This window comes from Magallana gigas, chromosome 9 (assembly GCF_963853765.1).
Source record: "Magallana gigas chromosome 9, xbMagGiga1.1, whole genome shotgun sequence".
Lineage (NCBI taxonomy): Eukaryota > Metazoa > Mollusca > Bivalvia > Ostreida > Ostreidae > Magallana > Magallana gigas.
The window spans coordinates 23,035,935-23,055,287 of NC_088861.1; the positions used below are offsets into that span (position 1 = coordinate 23,035,935).

Consider the following 19,353-nt stretch of genomic DNA (forward strand, 5'->3'; position numbering starts at 1 on the left):
GTGCATGTTTCTTGTGTTTTAATTGTGTACAATTTCTATTTACTCACCATATTTGAGTGTTAAGCTTCGAATTATAAGCAAGATACAGAGATTTGCTCACAATTCTATGTTTGTACACAGATCTTAAAAACTAAAGATTAAAAAAGTAAAAAAATTGTCAATATTTATTAAGAAAATTTTCAAAGTCTCTTCTTCCAGAAACTTATTGTATTGTAAACTTAACCTTTTTTAGCTCACCTGAGCCAGTCTTCTTCTCAAAAACTATTAGGCCAGGAAAGCTCAAATTTGAGTGGAAGCATCCTCAGAAAGTGTAGATTCAAGTTTGTTCAAATCATGGTCACCGGGGGTAGGGTGGGGCCACAAAAGGGGGATCATGTTTTACATAAGAATATATATAGAAAAAATCTTTAAAAATCTTCTCAAAAACTATTAGGCCAGAAAAGCTCAAATTGAAATGGAAGCATCCTCAGGGAGTGTAGATTCAAGTTTGTTCAAATCATGATCCCCGGGGGTAGGGTGGGGCCACAATTGGGAGATCAAGTTCTACATAGGAATATATAGAGAAAATCTTTAAAAATCTTCTTCTCAAAAACTATTAGGCCAGGAAAGCTCAAATTAAAATGGAAGCATCCTCAGGTAGTGTAGATTCAAGTTTGTCAAATCATAGTTCCCATGGGTAGGGTGGGGCCACAATTGGGAGATCAAGTTCTACATAGGAATATATAGAGAAAATCTTTAAAAATCTTCTTCTCAAAAACTATTAGGCCAGGAAAGCTCAAATTAAAATGGAAGCATCCTCAGGTAGTGTAGATTCAAGTTTGTCAAATCATAGTTCCCATGGGTAGGGTGGGGCCACAATTGGGGGATCAAGTTTTACATAGGAATATATTGAGAAAATCTTTAAAAATCTTCTTCTCAAAAACTATTAGGCCAGAAAAGCTCAAATTTGAGTGGAAGCATCCTCAGAAAGTGTAGATTCAAGTTTGTTCAAATCATGGTCACCGGGGGTAGGGTGGGGCCACAAAAGGGGGATCATGTTTTACATAAGAATATATATAGAAAAAATCTTTAAAAATCTTCTCAAAAACTATTAGGCCAGAAAAGCTCAAATTGAAATGGAAGCATCCTCAGGGAGTGTAGATTCAAGTTTGTTCAAATCATGATCCCCGGGGGTAGGGTGGGGCCACAATTGGGAGATCAAGTTCTACATAGGAATATATAGAGAAAATCTTTAAAAATCTTCTTCTCAAAAACTATTAGGCCAGGAAAGCTCAAATTAAAATGGAAGCATCCTCAGGTAGTGTAGATTCAAGTTTGTCAAATCATAGTTCCCATGGGTAGGGTGGGGCCACAATTGGGAGATCAAGTTCTACATAGGAATATATAGAGAAAATCTTTAAAAATCTTCTTCTCAAAAACTATTAGGCCAGGAAAGCTCAAATTAAAATGGAAGCATCCTCAGGTAGTGTAGATTCAAGTTTGTCAAATCATAGTTCCCATGGGTAGGGTGGGGCCACAATTGGGGGATCAAGTTTTACATAGGAATATATTGAGAAAATCTTTAAAAATCTTCTTCTCAAAAACTATTAGGCCAGAAAAGCTCAAATTTGAGTGGAAGCATCCTCAGATAGTATAGATTCAAGGTTGTTCAAATCATGGTCCCCGGGGGTAGGGTGGGGCCACAATTGGGGGATCAAGTCTTATATAGGAATATATAGAGGAAATCTTTTAAAAATCTTCTTCTCAAAAATATTTGGCCAAGAAATCTCAAATTGGCATGTAACCATCCTTAGGAAGTGTAGATTCAAGTTTGTTCAAATCATGGTCCCTGGGGGTAGGGCGGGTCACAATGGGGGATGAATTTTTATAGATAGAGAAAATCTTTAAAAGTCTTCTCCTCAAAACTATTAGGCCTGGAAAGGCCATATTTGAGTGGAAGCATCCCCAGATCATATAGATTCAAGTTTGTTTAAATAATAGTCATGGGGTAGGGTGAGGCCACAATGGGGGATGAATTTTTACTTAGGAATATATAGAGAAAATCTTTAAAAATCTTCTTTTTAAAGAATTTTTGGCCAGAAAGGGTTTAAACATGTGTAGAGGCATCCTTGGGTAGTGTAAATTCAAGTTTGCAAAATCACAGTCATTAGTGGTAGGGCGGGACCGTGATGGCGGTTTGAATTTTTACATAGGAATATAAAGAGAAAATCTTTAAAACTATTCTGGGAAAGTGTTCAGTTCAAAACTCAGTACTTAGTGTGAAAGCAAAGGTTATGCAGATTTAAGTCTGATGAAACCATGATTCCCTAGAGAAAAATGGGGCCATGAAATGGGGGGGGGGGTATATAGGAATAGAGAAAAATCTTCTTACAGGTACAACAACAAAAGGGGCTTGGTATTTACCAAAAAATAAGAGGTTGATAAAAATTGGCAGATTTTCAATTTTTTTTAGCAAGATCTACTGTACTCAGTTGTCAATATATTTTGATACTGTAATGCTAATTTGATCAGAATTAAGGCAATTGTTGCTCAGGTGAGCGATGTGGCCCCTGGGCCTCTTGTTTATGGATAAATATTGGAAGTTCTTACTTAATGCACAGAATGCTAATGACCTGAGGATGTGTCATTACCTTGACCCAAGGTCATTTGGACAAGGTCAAGATAACTGGCAGGGAGAGAGCAAAATTTGTGTTGGATCCATATCTTTCAAAGTTGTGTTTAAAGAGAGATAATTTGGAACAATGGAATTCGGAAAGTCTTAAATTTGCCTACTGACGAGGGCAAAAGGGGCAAAAATAAAACCGGGGCGAATATTTCCCTGTACACAGTATTCACTAAACATAACTAGGCTTAATTCTGTCAAACCATTCATTGGCAAAAGTTAATTTTTTTCTTTTTGCTTTTCAGTCTTTGGAAGATGTACTCCAGCTGCATGTTCAAGAAGACACTGAAGGATCCCGACTCAGAAAAAAGTACAAACACAAGGAGCTGCAGGAACTACAGAGCAAGCTCATGCTGGTGGCCGGCAAGGCAGAGATGGGCAAGGATGATGTGGACCGATTCACCATTGTAAGATAATGGTCTAATCTCGAAGACACTTCTCTTTCTGATTAATTAAAAAAAAATAATATAAAGTGCTGGAGATCATGGTTGGATATATTGATAGGGTTTTAACCATCAGTGATAATTTTAAAGGCTGAGCTGTTCATCATATGCTTCCATACATTGACTGCTGGCTGTAAATCCTAGATGAAAAAAATATTAGACTGAAAATGAATGCCCATTTCCTTGCATTTTTAACAGAACGATAATATAATTTTACTTGAGACACTGATAGCCAACATAATGAGGGAGATTAATTAATGCACAGATGTCAAAATCATATAGCTTCCATCACATAATTTTGTGTATGAAGGGTTGTTGTTACATGTAACCTGACTACAAATTTGATCAAACTGCTTATAAATATATGAACATACCTATGATATAAGGAAGGCCGCAAAATGGCTTTAGTCCAATTCAGAAAGCTCTTGTGAATTTTTATACCCCCCGCAACAAAGTTTGGGGGGTATATAGGAATCACCTTGTCTGTCGGTCCGTCTGTCCGTCCGTCTGTCTGTGCAATCGTGTCCAGTCCATATCTTTCTTATGGATAAACATTGGAAGTTCTTACTTCACACAAAGATTGCTTATGACCTAAGGGTGTGTCATGACCTTGACCCAAGGTCATTTGGGCAAGGTCAAGGTCACTGACAGAAAAAAATGCAAAATTCGTGTCTGGTCCATATCTTTCTTATGGAGAAACATTGGAAGTTCTTACTTCACACAAAGATTGCTTATGACCTAAGGGTGTGTCATGACCTTGACCCAAGGTCATTTGGGCAAAGTCAAAGTCACTGGCAGAAAAAGTGCAAATTTCGTGTCTGGTCCATATCTTCCTAATGGAGAAGCATTGAATGTTCTTACTTCACACAAATATTGCTTATGACCAAAGGGTGAGTCATGACCTTGACCCAAGGTCAATTGAGGAAGTTCAAGGTCATTGTTTCAAAATGCTAAATTCTGTCTGTGTCATGTCTTGTATTAATGGAAATATTAGAAGCAAAAATTTGACACAAAGCTTGCTATTCTCAGGCCACATAAAATTATTTTTAGATTCTCATCCCTGTCTCTCTAAAAATGGCCTACCCCAATGAAATTTTTTTTTGGGAAAAAAAATGTGTGGAAAATTTTTCTTGGAAATAATCGGACTCAGTATACCAATAATTCAAAATTTTTAAATAATAAATGGCTGCTTGACATGTGGATTTTGTTTGATTCGAGTCACGGAAGGATGCAAATGTCCTCATGCATTAACAGTTAACTTAAAATAAAATGGAATTAAAGGATATAAATTGGTTTGTTTACTCCTATTAGCATTAACAGTTTTAAAAAATAGAGCAGTTGTAATTTATAGAAAATTGACAGTGAAATAGATTCATCCAATATTTTCTATAATAGCAAAAATACACGCGTTATGATTTTTTTCTTAGTGGGGGGTATCAATTGTGAGCTTGCTCACAGTACCTCTAGTTTAATTTTTATATTTGTAGGTATTTGATGCAATAGTAAGACTATGCAATGTCTACATTAAACTTGTGTCATCCGGATGTGTACTGTTCTCAAACTGGCAAGCTAAATTTCTGTGTGATCCTGATCGAAAAGTTTGTGCCTTCATAAAATTTGGCAGTGGCAATGGATGCACTCAGTTGAAAGGTGGAAGAAATGAAGGGGATGATGTCAGTACCATTATTCCTAGACTGGCAAAATTCATGGAAGTGTGTCTGGAAGAATGGTTGAAATACATTGATCACAAAAGGGATGAGTATCAACATCTGAACTTCTTTACTATTGACCAAATGGTCATTCTACAAAAAGAACTTGTTTTAATGGGAGGAGAGGTTGAACCATCTGATCTCATTTATCCATTGTTATCCATTGTAAAACATGACTGCACCAAAATGGATTTGATTGGTGCTTTGAAAAAGGCCAAAGGTGATGTATCTCAAAAAATGGCTGAGCAGGAAGTTGAAATGGAAGATAATGAAGAGGAAGAAGAAGATGTTGACCCTGATGAAGAAGACAATACCAAGGCCATAGCTGTTGCAAAATTCATTGCAGAAATTGTAAATTCTGGTTATTCAGATAAATTGGCAAGAGAGGCCCTGAAAAGCGGACTTGATCCAGAGAACATCGAGGAAGGTAAATACGGCCGAGGAAAAAATAATTTACATAATTATATAATGTATTCTCATAATTGAGGGAAAATGCATGCAGTGGTAACAGCATTATTGTTGACAGGAAGCCAATCGTGTTTAATAGTTTGTGTTACATGGGTGATCGTTCGTGTAAAGTGTGGGATCGTGCGTGTATCAGGAAAATTGCTTTGCATTTTTTACCCTGCGTGCTTGTGCGTGATCGTGCATTTTTTTTGTTTTGTAACTTTTTTTACAGAATGCCAGGATTTATTCTTAAAACAACAAGTAGTTTTTTTTTTAAACAATACACCAAATGAATGTGAATTTAAATTTTTTTTTATAGAAGAATATTGACAGTTGTTAACATTCATCCTCTTTTTCATTGTGAAATACATTTAGTAAGTATTTCCACTTCTCATTCAATCTTGTGTTCGGTCGAGTTAGTTTACATAATTTCATAATCGGCCCATATCAAAGCATCCATTGTATCTTGACACATAAACTAAATCATATTAGCAATAGCGACACGTTGAATGAAAGCGGTCAAGCTTACCCATTTCCCGTTTTAAACTAAACGATTATTACCCAGGTTTTTTTTTCAAATGAGAACACGATACATATTCCTCTCTGGTAAATTGTATAAACATTTGTTTGAAATAAAATTTATTTAGACGCTTTAAAATTTAAAATAAACGGAAATAAAACAGTAATGTACTGTAAATTATGAAAATATTGGATGTGTAAATCGAAATTCTATGGAACAAGGTAACCAGTTTACCTGTATCCCGTATAATTAAATTGTACATAAGGGAATTGGATTACATAAACAGTCAACTTGCATGTAAATAATTTTGCCATGTGCAGTTTATGCATTATCTTCATTTCTTTTACACTCAGTATTTTCTTTAACTTATGATATAAGTTAATATTTGTTGTGGAGACAAAAAAATAATTTGTGCATGAATTCCTATATTCTTATCTTAAAAAAATTAATTTTGATTTTGCATATTTAGTGGTGAAGAATAGTTTGATTGCGTGTTTTATCTTTTTGTTCGTGTATCGTGAAAATTCACTAAGTAAGTGATCGTCTGTGTATCGTGAAGGATCATTCGTGTATAGTGCGTGATCATTCGTGTCTCACATTCGTGTGTGTCATTTGTCAACAATATCGTTGCTACCACTGTATACAGGTCAAATATATATTTATTGGTATAATTATATGTATTCATATGACACATGCTATGGCAAAGTGAGACTGAGAACTGCTATGTTCACATCAGGTTAACAACAGCATTTTATAGTGCAGTAAGGCCAACTTGAATTTTGCAAGTTTAAGAGAAATTACATTGACTGGTGTGAGGCACATTTTTGCCCTTTCACATATTGTATTGAGGTAGATTTTAATAAAATACATTGATCAGTCAAAGCTTTTGTATTTTAAGTAATATAGAGCTGAGCTCTTTGTCTAAAGATATTGTATATAAACAGTATACCCTGAAAGGTATATCTTCAATGTGATTATAAAAGAGGTGTTCTTTGAGGTTACATCTATCAAAAAATTGGTACATGCAAAATGAAAACCAAAAATTTTGACATTGATTGATTTTATAAAATTTACAGGGGTCAGTATTTCATATTATCCTTTAATCTTCTCCTTTATCTGAGAAAGTGTTCACACTTATTATATAATGTATTGACAGGAATTGTGTGGTGCATTGATCATGAGGACCTGGCAGTGGCTGATATGGAGACAGAGGTCAGCGAAGACCAAGTGGAGGTTAAGGTCGAGGAGTTTGAGGGCTGGACAAAACCTGGGATTTCCATCTCTGACATCACCCAGAACATCCTGTCGGGACTCCAGTATGAATTTATTTTTTATTGATCATGTAATATGAAATATCAAAACTCAATCCCTATGCTTTAATGAACTCAAGAATGCTTTTTATTATGAGGTCATTAGATTAGATTTCAAGGTCATGAGTTGATATATCCTGTCTGGTTGGAACACTTTCATAATCCCACACCATTTACTTTTTATACTCCGGCCAGCTCTGAAGGAGTTAATGCGGAAATTTTTATTTATTTTCCTCACAAGTGAGCATTGACTCTCGGATATCTTTTTGTAATCAATTTTATTTCATAACTCCTGATGACACCTGTTGGTTTTGAGGTCATGCAAAATCTGATTAATATCTGTATCATTTGTATGAAAATTTTCATCCTTTTCGGCTTTTACAGTGAGACTTAATGTGAAGACTTATTTTAGAAAGAATCCTTTTATTTTAGGTCAAAATGTCAAAGGTCATGGACTCTGGTCAATGATTCAAAATGCTGTAAACTTAAAGAGGTTTGATCCTCTGATTTTGGGTAGCCATTTTGTGTCACCTCTTGTCTGGAAATTCTGTGTCATATATGAATTCTACTTGTAAATTCCTTTTTTACAATGCCAAATAAACTCTATTGAATAAAATAGTGAAGAAAAAATTCCATATTTAGAGAGTGTATATATTATGTGGCGGAAGGTTTTTAAGAAGAAAATTAACATTTTTCATAACTCAGTTGTTTTAGAGTACCGTAATTTTAGCTTTCTTGTTTTCCGTGCAGACCAAAGTTTCAGATAGTTTATGCATTGGGATATCTTCGTATTGTTTCAAAAAACATATTTCAACAATATTTCAATATTTCTATCGACATATATTGGCATGTTAAAATAAAAGTAAAGAAAAAATCAACTCCAATTTTCCCCTTAAATTAGCTTATTTCATGCAATATCTCAAAATTTACATTATAGACCCATACTTTTGGTTTTATTTTCTGAATATTTAAGTTTCTTTTGACAAGTCTGTCATAATTTCAGAAAAAGTTTGAGACTTTTGAATTATTTAATTGCATGTTGAATCGTTTATGAATAAGAATAGTATTTTTTCAGTGCAAAAAGGTCAAAATATCAATAAGGTGAAGAAATGGCAAACTTTTTCATTATGATAATTTTAATTTTATTAATTCCAAATAATGCAAATTTGTATTTGATACCATGGTTCATTTTGATAAAAAATTATAGAGGGAAAAGCGATTTATGTACAATTTGCACTTTCAGTGCAGAAAGGTCATATTAAATACACCGTAGCACCGAAAGTAGCATATAGACCCCAACATTTTGTTTTGAATTTTGGTTTAGATATGTGTGTAGATATTTAAAAAATACTTTAGAAAAAAACTTAGAGACTTTTGATGGCAGGATCCAACATCCTTAATTGGGTGCAAGAAAAATATTGCAAGATATATTAATTCACAACAATTAATGCAGCAATGATTTTAAAGTGTTTTCAATTTATTAATTCTTTTCTAGTATGTTGAATATCCTTTATAAAATCTCACTCGCAAAAATTAGTTGATGTGAACCAGTTTAGCACTAGTAAATCACAGAATATAGTTATTGTGAAAAGTTGATTTACAGAATAGTTTGAGACTTGTTTTCAAATTGACATTCTTAGTGTTTAAAATTAGACAAGATTATAGTGATATTTGAGGAAGATCAAATGTCATAAGCTGTAGTTATTGCAGAATTGAAGAGGACACTTTGTTCGTAAAATTGAAGCAGCTGTGGAGTGAGTTTTTGTCCTCCATATCCTCCAGTGTGTCAGATTATCTCAGTGTGGAACATCTCGGGATCATTCTGAGGAGGCTCGCTGAGACTGGTCAGTAAGATTAAACGGGGAAGATTCAATTGATTTGTAAAAACTTTTTATACTCAAGTGGTTAAAAGGGCTTAAAGGACTATGTGCGGTATGGTCAAATATCTGCCCCCGATTTCAACCAATTTTTAAATAGTATCGTATGAAAATGAAATCTTCACAAATCATTGTAAAGAGGATGCCTATAACTTTAATCTTGATTTTAGTCATCATTGCTCACTTGCTGTTTATCTATGACGTCACTTTAATGACCTAATTCCCGCAAATTTGCAAACAAATGAAGATATTCTCATTTTTGCTCTATATATTGCATTCGGAAGTATAGAGCGCAGGTCGGCTCAAGTGCGATTTTAACATATGTTTTTATTCAGATAGTTATACATATTATACTAAAAAATGGTACTTGAGCAAGCCTGCACTCGATGTATCCCAGTCGAAAAACCATCGGAAAACACCCATATTTTGCTACAAAACATCAATTTATTAAAATAATGCAATATTCCTGACGTCATTTCTACATTATGACGTCACTGTGGTGGTAACCTTTTACACCTTTATTTCCAATATGATTTTAACTATCTTTCACCTTATTTTAAAGCTCTTTCTAAAACTTTGATTTTGGGGGGCAAAAATTGCATAAAACCGCACTTAGTCCTTTTAATTTTAGACTCATAACCCTTGTAAAAACCTGAGGTGGAAGAGTTCTCTTAAAAATGCAAGAGATCATTCAGTAATTCTGTTTTGTATATTTATTTTTTTTCTTCAGAAACATTTACAGTGAACAGACCATTAATACCTGGGTTTGAGAGAGGTGCTCCAAATCTACTGCTCTGTCCGCAAGGTATAAACTTAAGGAAATACATGTAGCTTATATGCTTTAATTTTACAGCTATATTCTATATTTATGCCCCCCTTTGAAGAAGAGAGGGCATATTGCTTTACTGCTGTTCATCTTTTTGTCTGTCTGTTGGTCGGTCCACCATAGTTTCTGTTCATTTTCTTTGCAGAGGTTGCACGTATTGAAATGAAATTTGGTATACAGATTTATCATAATATTATCTAGGTCAAGTTTGATTTTGGGTATAGTCATGCAGTTTTCAACAGAGTCATGCCCTTGGACTCAGAAAAATTCCAATTATTTGCAGTTTCCGTTCATTTTCTTCGCAGAAGTTATATGCAATGAAATGAAATTTGGTATACAGATTTATCATAAAAATATCTAGGGCAATTTCAATTTTGGATACAATCGTGCAATTTTCGACAGAGTTATGTCTATTGGACTTAGAAACATTCTAATTATTTGCAGTTTCCGTTCATCTTCTTCACAGAGGTTGCAAATATTGAAATGAAATTTGATATACAGATGTACCATAAAAACATCTCGGTCAAGTTTGATTTTGGGTACAATCGAGCAATTTTTATCAGAGTTATGTCCCTTAGACTTAGAAAATTCCAATTATTTGCAGTTCTTCTTGGATTCTTCGAAGGGAGGGGGGCTTAAGTGTTTCACAAACATCTCTTGTGTACAAAAATTTGGTGTAATTCTTTTTATTTCTATAAACCTTACAGACGAGATTCTGAACACTGTACTCACAATATACAGCGATGATCTGGATCAGCCGCTTCCTCAGTCGGATGAGATCCTGATGTGCACTCCACATACCACCCTGGATGAGGTTCAAAAATATATTTCTATATAATACATGTATTTATGAAAAGAGTTCCTGAAATATATTTCATATTCCATGCAATTTAAATTGAAATAATGCAAAGGATATGTTTTTTTCAAATTAAATGCAAGTTTTATAGTGCCTTACATGTAATGCTTCTTTTGAGGAAATTTTTAGCTTTGCCCAAACTGTTTTACTTAAATATCTGTCCACAATATGGTAAGCTGCTGCTTTGTCACTGTAGGTGGAGATATTCTGGAGGAGGGCGGTCTTTGACACCACTGACAGAATCCACTGTCTTGTCAGTGGAGATCTGTTGGACTATGAGGTCAGCGACAGGGGCGAGAGGAGACTGGACTACCATATGCAGAGAGCAACAGAAAATGGTACGTCACTACATGGGAAAATTTCACAATGGATCTTATAACTTGCTCTATTTACTGTAGCAATTGTTGTCAAAAAAGTTAACGATACATGATAAACAGGCTATTTTATTTATATGAGTATTTACTTGGACTTCTTTTGTATAGCAGTGTATACATAATGATGAAATTTTAATCTCCAATTAATGTTAACTAACTTTAATTTGCTTTAAATTTATTTCACAATTAACTTCTGATCAACTGGTTCGCAACGACTAACGTTTGCAACCAAGCCTTATCCCAACCCATCTTGTTACAATAACTATCTGACAAAGACTGGTTCGTGGCGAGCGCATTTGAACCTCATGAAAATTTTTCGCACGCAAATAAAAGTTGGTTTACAGTTTTATAAGAATTACTCTTATATAAAATATAAATAAGCATTTTTTATCTTGCTTTAACTATGATGGTGGTGATTTGTAGGCATCCCCTACAAGTTGGTGGTGGTGTGTAGCACAGAGAGAGAGAACCACTCTAGAATCGTGGCAGCCCTGGACAAATACAGACGTCCTCCCATACCACTTCTCTCCCATGAAAAGACGGCAGAATTCATCAAAGAGAAGCTGACCTTTAACCTCAAAAAACCTCGTGTACGGCCATCAGCAGAGGCCGACAATGAGAAGTAAGTGTTGCTTAAGTTTACAGAATGATATAGTCTAATCTGTGAAAAAGAGGTTTACAGAGAGAGAGAGAGAAAAAGAGAGAGAGAGAGGCCAACAATGGAAAGTAAGTGTAGCAAACACAAAAATAGTCAAAGCAGTAAAACGATTGGAAAATGCAAAATTAAACTAAAAGAATATTTCAAAAGAAATATGTTCTCTTTAGCTAGTTATCTTTTTTACCGCAGGAGATATTGAAAACTTATTCAAGATATACATCATATCTGTCAGATATTTTTTGACTGCATACAGACATGATGTACTATGATTGCAATTTTATTGTACACCTTAGTTGCACAGTCCGAGTGGTGAAGTCCTGGCGAGCTGGAGTTGGTAAAACCCTTCACAAGAAAAGGTTGGCCGAAAAACTGGAAAGTCTTCATTCTGGTGTTGTCAGAACTAATAAAGCAGTGGTGTCCATTCCACTCCATGAGAGGGAGATCAACATTGACAGCATTATGTCAGTCCTTCTACAAAACACACTGCATCCTGGGAAAATTGAACCTAGATTGTTTCACATTGATTTGTCTCATGAGGTTAGATTTTCCTCCTCTAAGATATATTCATTTTGCCAAACCTTTCTATGGATGTAAATTAAGGAAGCTGGGTGGTCAACAAATTACCATCATTACCAAATTTTTTTAGTTTATGGCAGAAAATATTATCGTTTACTTAATAAAAAATCAACATATTTCAGCTTTGAAATACAGAGCTCTCTTTTTCAAGAATATGAACGTAGTCTAAAAATGGCCACAACCAACTAGCCCTCTTAAAAGTGACATTTGTTTAAATTCAAAGACATCAGTAGACGAGGTATTTCTTTGTGTTGTGTAGATTACAGATAAATCAGAGTTACTAACTAATAAATACAGTGCACATGCAAAGTACTTTAAAATCACATTTACTGTAAACAAAGTAAATATTTGTGTGATTGATATTTGCAACCAACTTTTTACTCACAAAAATGATTTCTTGTGGCAATTGCAACTTCTTGTACCTTTTTTGATAATCCCCTCCCCCCCCCCTTTTTTTTTAAAAAGCTGTGTGGAAAAGGTCAGAGCTCGAAGTTTAGATTGTGCTTGTAGATCAATCCTTAACCATGCAACCATTTGCAAATAAAAGTTGACACACACAATAATTGGTTTTCAGTGAACCAGCTTTGTTCAAAACAGAAATTATGTTTTTTAAAAAGGGGCATGGTCATGATTTTGGTCAAATTCAATGTTACTGTTTTATTATTTACAATGCTTTAGGAATGTATTTCTAATGATCATGTGAAATTTGAGAGTCAGATGTAGAATTATGAGCAAGATACAGGGCTCACAATTCTTTGTCATGTAAACAAGGCTTGTGCTCTAGCTGTTTTTGTTTAAGTAGGTTCAGTATGCTAGTAAAAATCTTTTTCAAGCTGATTTGTCTATCTTCTTATTGATTTTAAGCATATCGTAAATAAACAGTTCCTAACGTTTAACACATTCCTGCAAGGTCTAAAACTGTAATTTTCACTTCAACATTCAAAATGTAAACAAAAGCTTTGTTTACATAGCAGAAAATTGTAGGCTCTATAACTTGCTTAAAACTCAATGGATGATACTCAAATTTTGGTTGCCTATCAAAAATGCCTTACTTAAGCATTATAAACATTAAAATCAAACAAATAATTTTTCGCCAAAATCGTGACCATGCCCCTTTAAGACCATTATAAATGATTCAAATTGCGGAGAACAGTGAGTGAAGTTCACCATGTCTAAGAGGTATAATTTAGAAATCATTCATTCATGTGTCAGTCTTCAAATTGCATACAGAAAATGTCCATGTCATTTAACACTAGCTATATCAATATCTGAGAAAAGGGTACATACAAATCTTTACTTACTTGTAATTAAGATTATTACACTATCGTATAGGTCCAGGAGGGTGTGGATTACCTGCTGTTCCAGTTACTGATTCTGGGCTGCCTCACCAACAGCACCGGTCATGTGTGGAGAAAGCTGCCCTATGACCTCTACATAGTGGAGACCATGCCCCTCCTGGCCAGGGACTACCAGGATCAGGTCTGAGAAAAGCTTTGAATTCACTGTCCTTCTTGTATATCAGAGTTTGGGGATTTAAAAAGTAGACTTTTGATAGACAAGCTTGTGAACATTTATTAGGGGTATTTTTGCCTGCATGATGGGCTTTATTCACTATATGTAGATTTTTATTATTCGAACCGTGTCCACAACCACATGTGGGACCCTTTGGATGGTTGCAAATTATATACAAATAGAAAATCTTCTCCAAAATACCTACAGCGCTACGATTTGTAATATAGGCTTGTAGCAATCTTTTTTTCTGAATGGTATAAAAATGGTATAATGTTTTTAAAAGATATTATTAACAATGATGGTTCTTTCTTAACCTTAGATGAGTTTTACGAAAAATTTAAATTTAAACCCTCTTTTCTTCAATACAACAGTCTTCTTTCCTCTATCCCAAATAACTGGAAAAAACATGTCAAAGACAAAACACATCCTCCCCATAGCGAAGGGAATATAATGCACTCCTTGTCTGTTCAAGGAAAACTTATACCATTATGTGAATTAAAATGTAAAGATGCATATTGGATTTTAATTAACAGTTGTAAGGAAATTACACTCTGTATCCAAAAATGGTCAGAAATACTTGAAGTAGAAATTCCAGTCTCTGATTATAAAAAGATATTTAATTTACCTTTACAGTGTTGCACACAAACTAACGCACAATCTCTTCAGCTCAAAATACTACACAGAATCATAGTACATAACAAGTCGCTTTTTAATATGAAATTGATTCCAAGTCCGAACTGTAACACAGACAACTGTAATGAAATTGACACTATACATCATAGATATTTCCAATGTAAAAGCATACAAATTTTCTGGAAAGATCTAATATATTGGTGGCAACAACATATAGAAAATGTCAATCACTTAACGATGCAAGATGTCATATTTGGTATCTACAAAGTAAAAAATGTTCCACTAAATTATTGTATTTTACTTGGAAAATGCTTTATACATCTAATTCATTCAAAATCTCCTGGCAAACAAATTGAGTTCATTGCTTTTAAAAATTTTCTAAGAAACAAACTTCATGCGAAAGAAAATTATCTTTGTTCGAAGAATCAAATGCTCATTTTTTTACGAATTATGGCAGCCAATATTAGTTAACTTATAAACTGTAGTCTTTCAGTATTATATGGATTGTCTTGATTGTTTGAAGATTGCTGATCAATGCTTTCTACCATGTTAAAAACTAAGATGCATGTATATTTTAGATCCATGTTAATATTTTAGCTCCATGTCCAAAGTACTCGTATATTGATCTGTTTCCATGCTATTTATCATTTATTCTATTGTGAAACGTTTTGAATTATGTTCTAAAAATATATGTACCATAATTGTTGAGCCAATAAAATATTCACTCACAAAAAAAAAAAAAAAAAAAAAAAATTTTAAAATTAGAACTTACCCTTAGTTCAGTTAAAAAACACAAACTGAGACCAATGCTATTGTGTTTTGACAGAGAGGCTATATAAAGTGCATGCACAGATGCCTGGACCTTCTACCAGACGTGACCTGTCGCTCTCCATTGGAAAGTGTCAAGAAATACCAGGGAAATGCATTAGGTAATACATATGCAACGAAATATCAGAAGAAATATGCTAATTATTTGTCATTTCTTACTTAGATTTCATTTCAGTTGATTTTATAAAAGAAACATGACTTAATTTAATATCCGTTGATGACAGATAATCGGGATATATAAGGTTTTCAAAGTCAAAGGTTAAATTGACAGTCAAATGTTAAGTACAAGTATACTTTTTAACATTTTAATTTGCAAAGAGCAAAGTATTAAGCCACTAAGAACCGTGAAATTTCCATGAATGAATTTTTTCTTCAAAAAAGGATTGAAAGATTCAATATACATTTCCTTCTCTAAGGTCAATGTGACATAAATTTATTTTACGCTAATTGAGATTACAGTATATTAGCCAAGTAAGATACCTGTATTAAGGTCTTTCGATTGTCGCATGATGTCACTTGGAGCATTCCGATATATTTTAACGTTACTTATTGGTTATAATATTAGTGTTATGTGATGTATGGTTTTGCCAATATTTCTTAATTCAACTTATGTTTAATACATTTTAAGCTATGAAAAGTGAATTGACACTAATCTAATGTTTAACAATTTATAGAGGGTTGTTTGAGTTTAAATCTCTGAATTCAATGGGAAAACTGATAAAACCGCGTGCATAGGAAAAGTTGACAGAGACTACAATTCATTATTTTTCACCCGGCAAGATTAACATTTCTTTACAGATTTCGATAGGATATATAATGAGTTACAATTATACCAATTTTCAGTGAGTTTGCACCATTATTTCCAAAGTTATAGACGTTTTGTGTTAAATTGCTAAACTGTACTTATTCATGGTTGAAAAATTGTATCAAAATTCACTCTAAATGTGATTGCTTTCATACTGGCAAGTTTAAATGGCCTTTAAATGTTAAAATACATAAAATAAAGGATTGCGATGAATTTCTTTAAAAAATTGCTTTATTTTATAGAAATCATGTTTGATTGGAGAGCAGTGTCGCTATAATTGCCTTGATATGTACCTGTGTTAGCTCCTACAGCATGAATAAATTATTTGCAACATACCAATATTTTAGTTTAATTTGAATGTTTACATTTTAATCTTTAAATTTAAACAAATATTTAAAGGATTTAACCATAAAAACATCAAGGGTGGAGAAACCTTAACTCTACCATTCTATGATCAGAATGCTATTTTTGAATATTAAGATGATTTGATTGGTAAGGTCCTCTATTCTTATTCTTAGTTCAATCAAGGTTGTATGAGGATTTACTTATATACCGGGGGTTGTATTCCACACACCCTGAGGCCAAAGGTTGTGTAGGGTAAAACCTCGTACTCCCTTGATTAAACCTGTCATGGATAACAAATTTATTTCTTAATATGTAAACCAAGTCTTTTTCCCAAGTCCAATCAGGAGTGTATTGCACTTTTAAGAAAGCATTATGCATTTAATGCTTTTTTACCTCTGGCTGAAGTCTGGTGTATTTAAACCGGCTTATTAGCCAATTAAATCCTGTGTTACTCTACAAGCTACATAGAAATAGAGATTATTTATACCTTCATTCATTACAAATGCATTTCATTTCTGCAGTGTGTTAGTTTGTTAATGCCCTTGGAAGTTGTTTTATTTACAATTTAAATGTTGCCAAGTGAACTTCTTTTCTCTGGTAGACATTGGTGAGAGTGACCTGTTGTTTGATGATGCGGAGTTTAGGAGCTCCATGTTCCAGCGGCCGTTCCAGTACCTGTACAGACTGGACATGAACCGAGGCCTGGGGGACGTAGACATGAGGAGGATAGAGGGAAACCCCCTCACCTGTCTACAGACACTGCTCAAGTAATTATGTCTATACAGACACTTGTTAAGTTATCACAAATGTCTACAGACACTAGTCAAGTAATCATAAATGTCTACAGACACTACTGAAGTAATCATTATTGTATACAGACACAGCTCCACTTGTTAAATGTCTACAGACACTGATCAAGTAGGATAAATGTCTACAGACACTAGTCAAATAATTATAAATACATACAGACACTGCTCAAATAATTGTTAAATGTCTACAGACACTGATCAAGTAATTATGCATATCTACAGATGGTGTTCAAGTAATCATTAATGCCTACTGACACTACTCAAGTAATTATGTCTACAGACACTGCTCAAGTAATCATAAATATCTTCAGACTCTGTTCAAGTAATTATATTCATCTATGTCTAAAGACACTGCTCAAGTAATTATAAAATTAATGTCTACAGACACTGATCATGAAATCATGATTGTCTACAGACACTGCTAAAGTAATGATAGATGTTTATTGACACTGTACACGTTTTTTTAACTCCCTATTGTTAAAGTACATTATTTAGAAATGTCTACAGACACTAATCATCATTATTGATACTGCACAAGTAATGGTAATGTTTACAGACATTGCTTATTATTAAATTATAATAAATGTTTACAGACACTGCTTTAAATATATAGAACGCCAAATTAACATATATTCAAATATTTGTACCTATCTTCAATTAATTGTACCTATCTTCAAATCATTTGAAGATAGGTACAATTGAATTAAAGATAGGTACAATTATTTGAAGATAGGTACAATTGAATTGAAGATAGGTTTAAATAATTATACCTAGGTACAAATGAATTATACCTAGGTACAAATGAATTATACCTATCTTCAATTCAATTAAAGATAGGTTCAATTGAATTATACCTATCTCTAATTCATTTGAAGATAGGTAAAATTCATTTAAAGATAGGTACAATTGATTTGAAGATAGGTTCAATTCAGACATATCTACAAAGGATTTGAAGATAGGTACAATTCAATTATACCAAGGTTCAATTCGTTTTGTGTATTGTTGAAAATAATGAACGCTCCCTTGAAGACATTTCAACATGGAGGGAAATGAGGAAAGCACCAACAACGAAGATAAAAGAAAAAAATAAATATATTATATATATATTTGTGGGCAATATATTTGCAAAAGGCATCATTTACTTATTAAAATATACATGTATATCAATAAGTAAGCCAAAAACATGTATACCCGAATACCCCAAAAGTGACGGAGTTAGGGTAGTGACGTAGTTAGGGTCACTATATACCTAAATAAAAAACTGGCTTTATTTTTTTCTATGATTTTATCAAAGAATGTATAATTCAGTTGATAATCACTCTATTTATTAAAGCGGTAACAATTTTTTTTTTTGTTTTTTTGTTTTTTTTAAGGCTCAATCTTTCGAAAAGTTGACAAAATCATATTGCCTATTTTATCATCCCGATCCCGATTTTATTTCGCGCCAGTTGTGACGTAACGGAAATGACGTACTATACAGGGAGTGTTCATTATTGCCAATATTTTAGTAATTGAAGATAGGTTCAATTCAATTGTACCTATCATTAATTCAATTGTACCTATCTTCAATTCATTGCATTTGTACCTATCTTCAATTCAATTGTACCTATCTTCAAATGAATTAAAGATAGGTATAATTGAATTGTACCTATCTCTAATTCAATTTGAAGATAGGTACAATTGAATTGAAGATAGGTACAATTGAATTGAAGATAGGTACAATTGAATTGAAGATAGGTACAATTATTTTAAGATAGGTACAAATATTTGAATATATGTTAATTTGGCGTTCCATATAAATAAGTAATCACAAAATCAATGTTTACTGACACTGCTTATTAGTATTTATAAATGTCGGTACAGTGTTTAAGTAATTATATATGTCTATGAACACTGTTTAAGTAATTTTTAATGTCTGTAGACACTGTTCAAGACAAAAGACGTAGTTTGTACAATATAGGTTAAACATTTATACATGTATGCATGTTACCTGACATCATGATTAGAGACCATTCTTGTATGATATTGACATATTTTTAAGAAGGAAAAGAAGTGAACTACATGTATTAACATCAAATGTTTCTGATATCGCTCTTTTATGAAAATGTTTCTATACTTGTGGTCACTATAAACTATATAAAACTAAACAAAACAAATAAATCA

At 33.4% G+C, this 19,353-nt stretch overlaps 1 protein-coding gene across 3 annotated transcripts in view; it reads left to right on the plus strand.

Annotated features, from left to right (window-relative positions):
- Positions 1-19,353, plus strand: part of LOC105349012 (E3 ubiquitin-protein ligase rnf213-alpha) — a 108,572-nt gene that overhangs the window by 49,513 nt on the left and 39,706 nt on the right. For all 3 annotated transcript variants that reach the window (XM_066072384.1, XM_066072386.1, XM_066072385.1), the window contains exons 22-33: positions 2,908-3,069; positions 4,593-5,241; positions 6,938-7,097; positions 8,802-8,935; positions 9,699-9,773; positions 10,502-10,608; positions 10,847-10,988; positions 11,448-11,646; positions 11,976-12,219; positions 13,591-13,737; positions 15,230-15,332; positions 16,983-17,148. In XM_066072384.1, the coding sequence (XP_065928456.1) occupies positions 2,908-3,069; positions 4,593-5,241; positions 6,938-7,097; positions 8,802-8,935; positions 9,699-9,773; positions 10,502-10,608; positions 10,847-10,988; positions 11,448-11,646; positions 11,976-12,219; positions 13,591-13,737; positions 15,230-15,332; positions 16,983-17,148 (2,288 nt within the window). The remainder of the gene's footprint in view (positions 1-2,907; positions 3,070-4,592; positions 5,242-6,937; positions 7,098-8,801; positions 8,936-9,698; positions 9,774-10,501; positions 10,609-10,846; positions 10,989-11,447; positions 11,647-11,975; positions 12,220-13,590; positions 13,738-15,229; positions 15,333-16,982; positions 17,149-19,353) is intronic.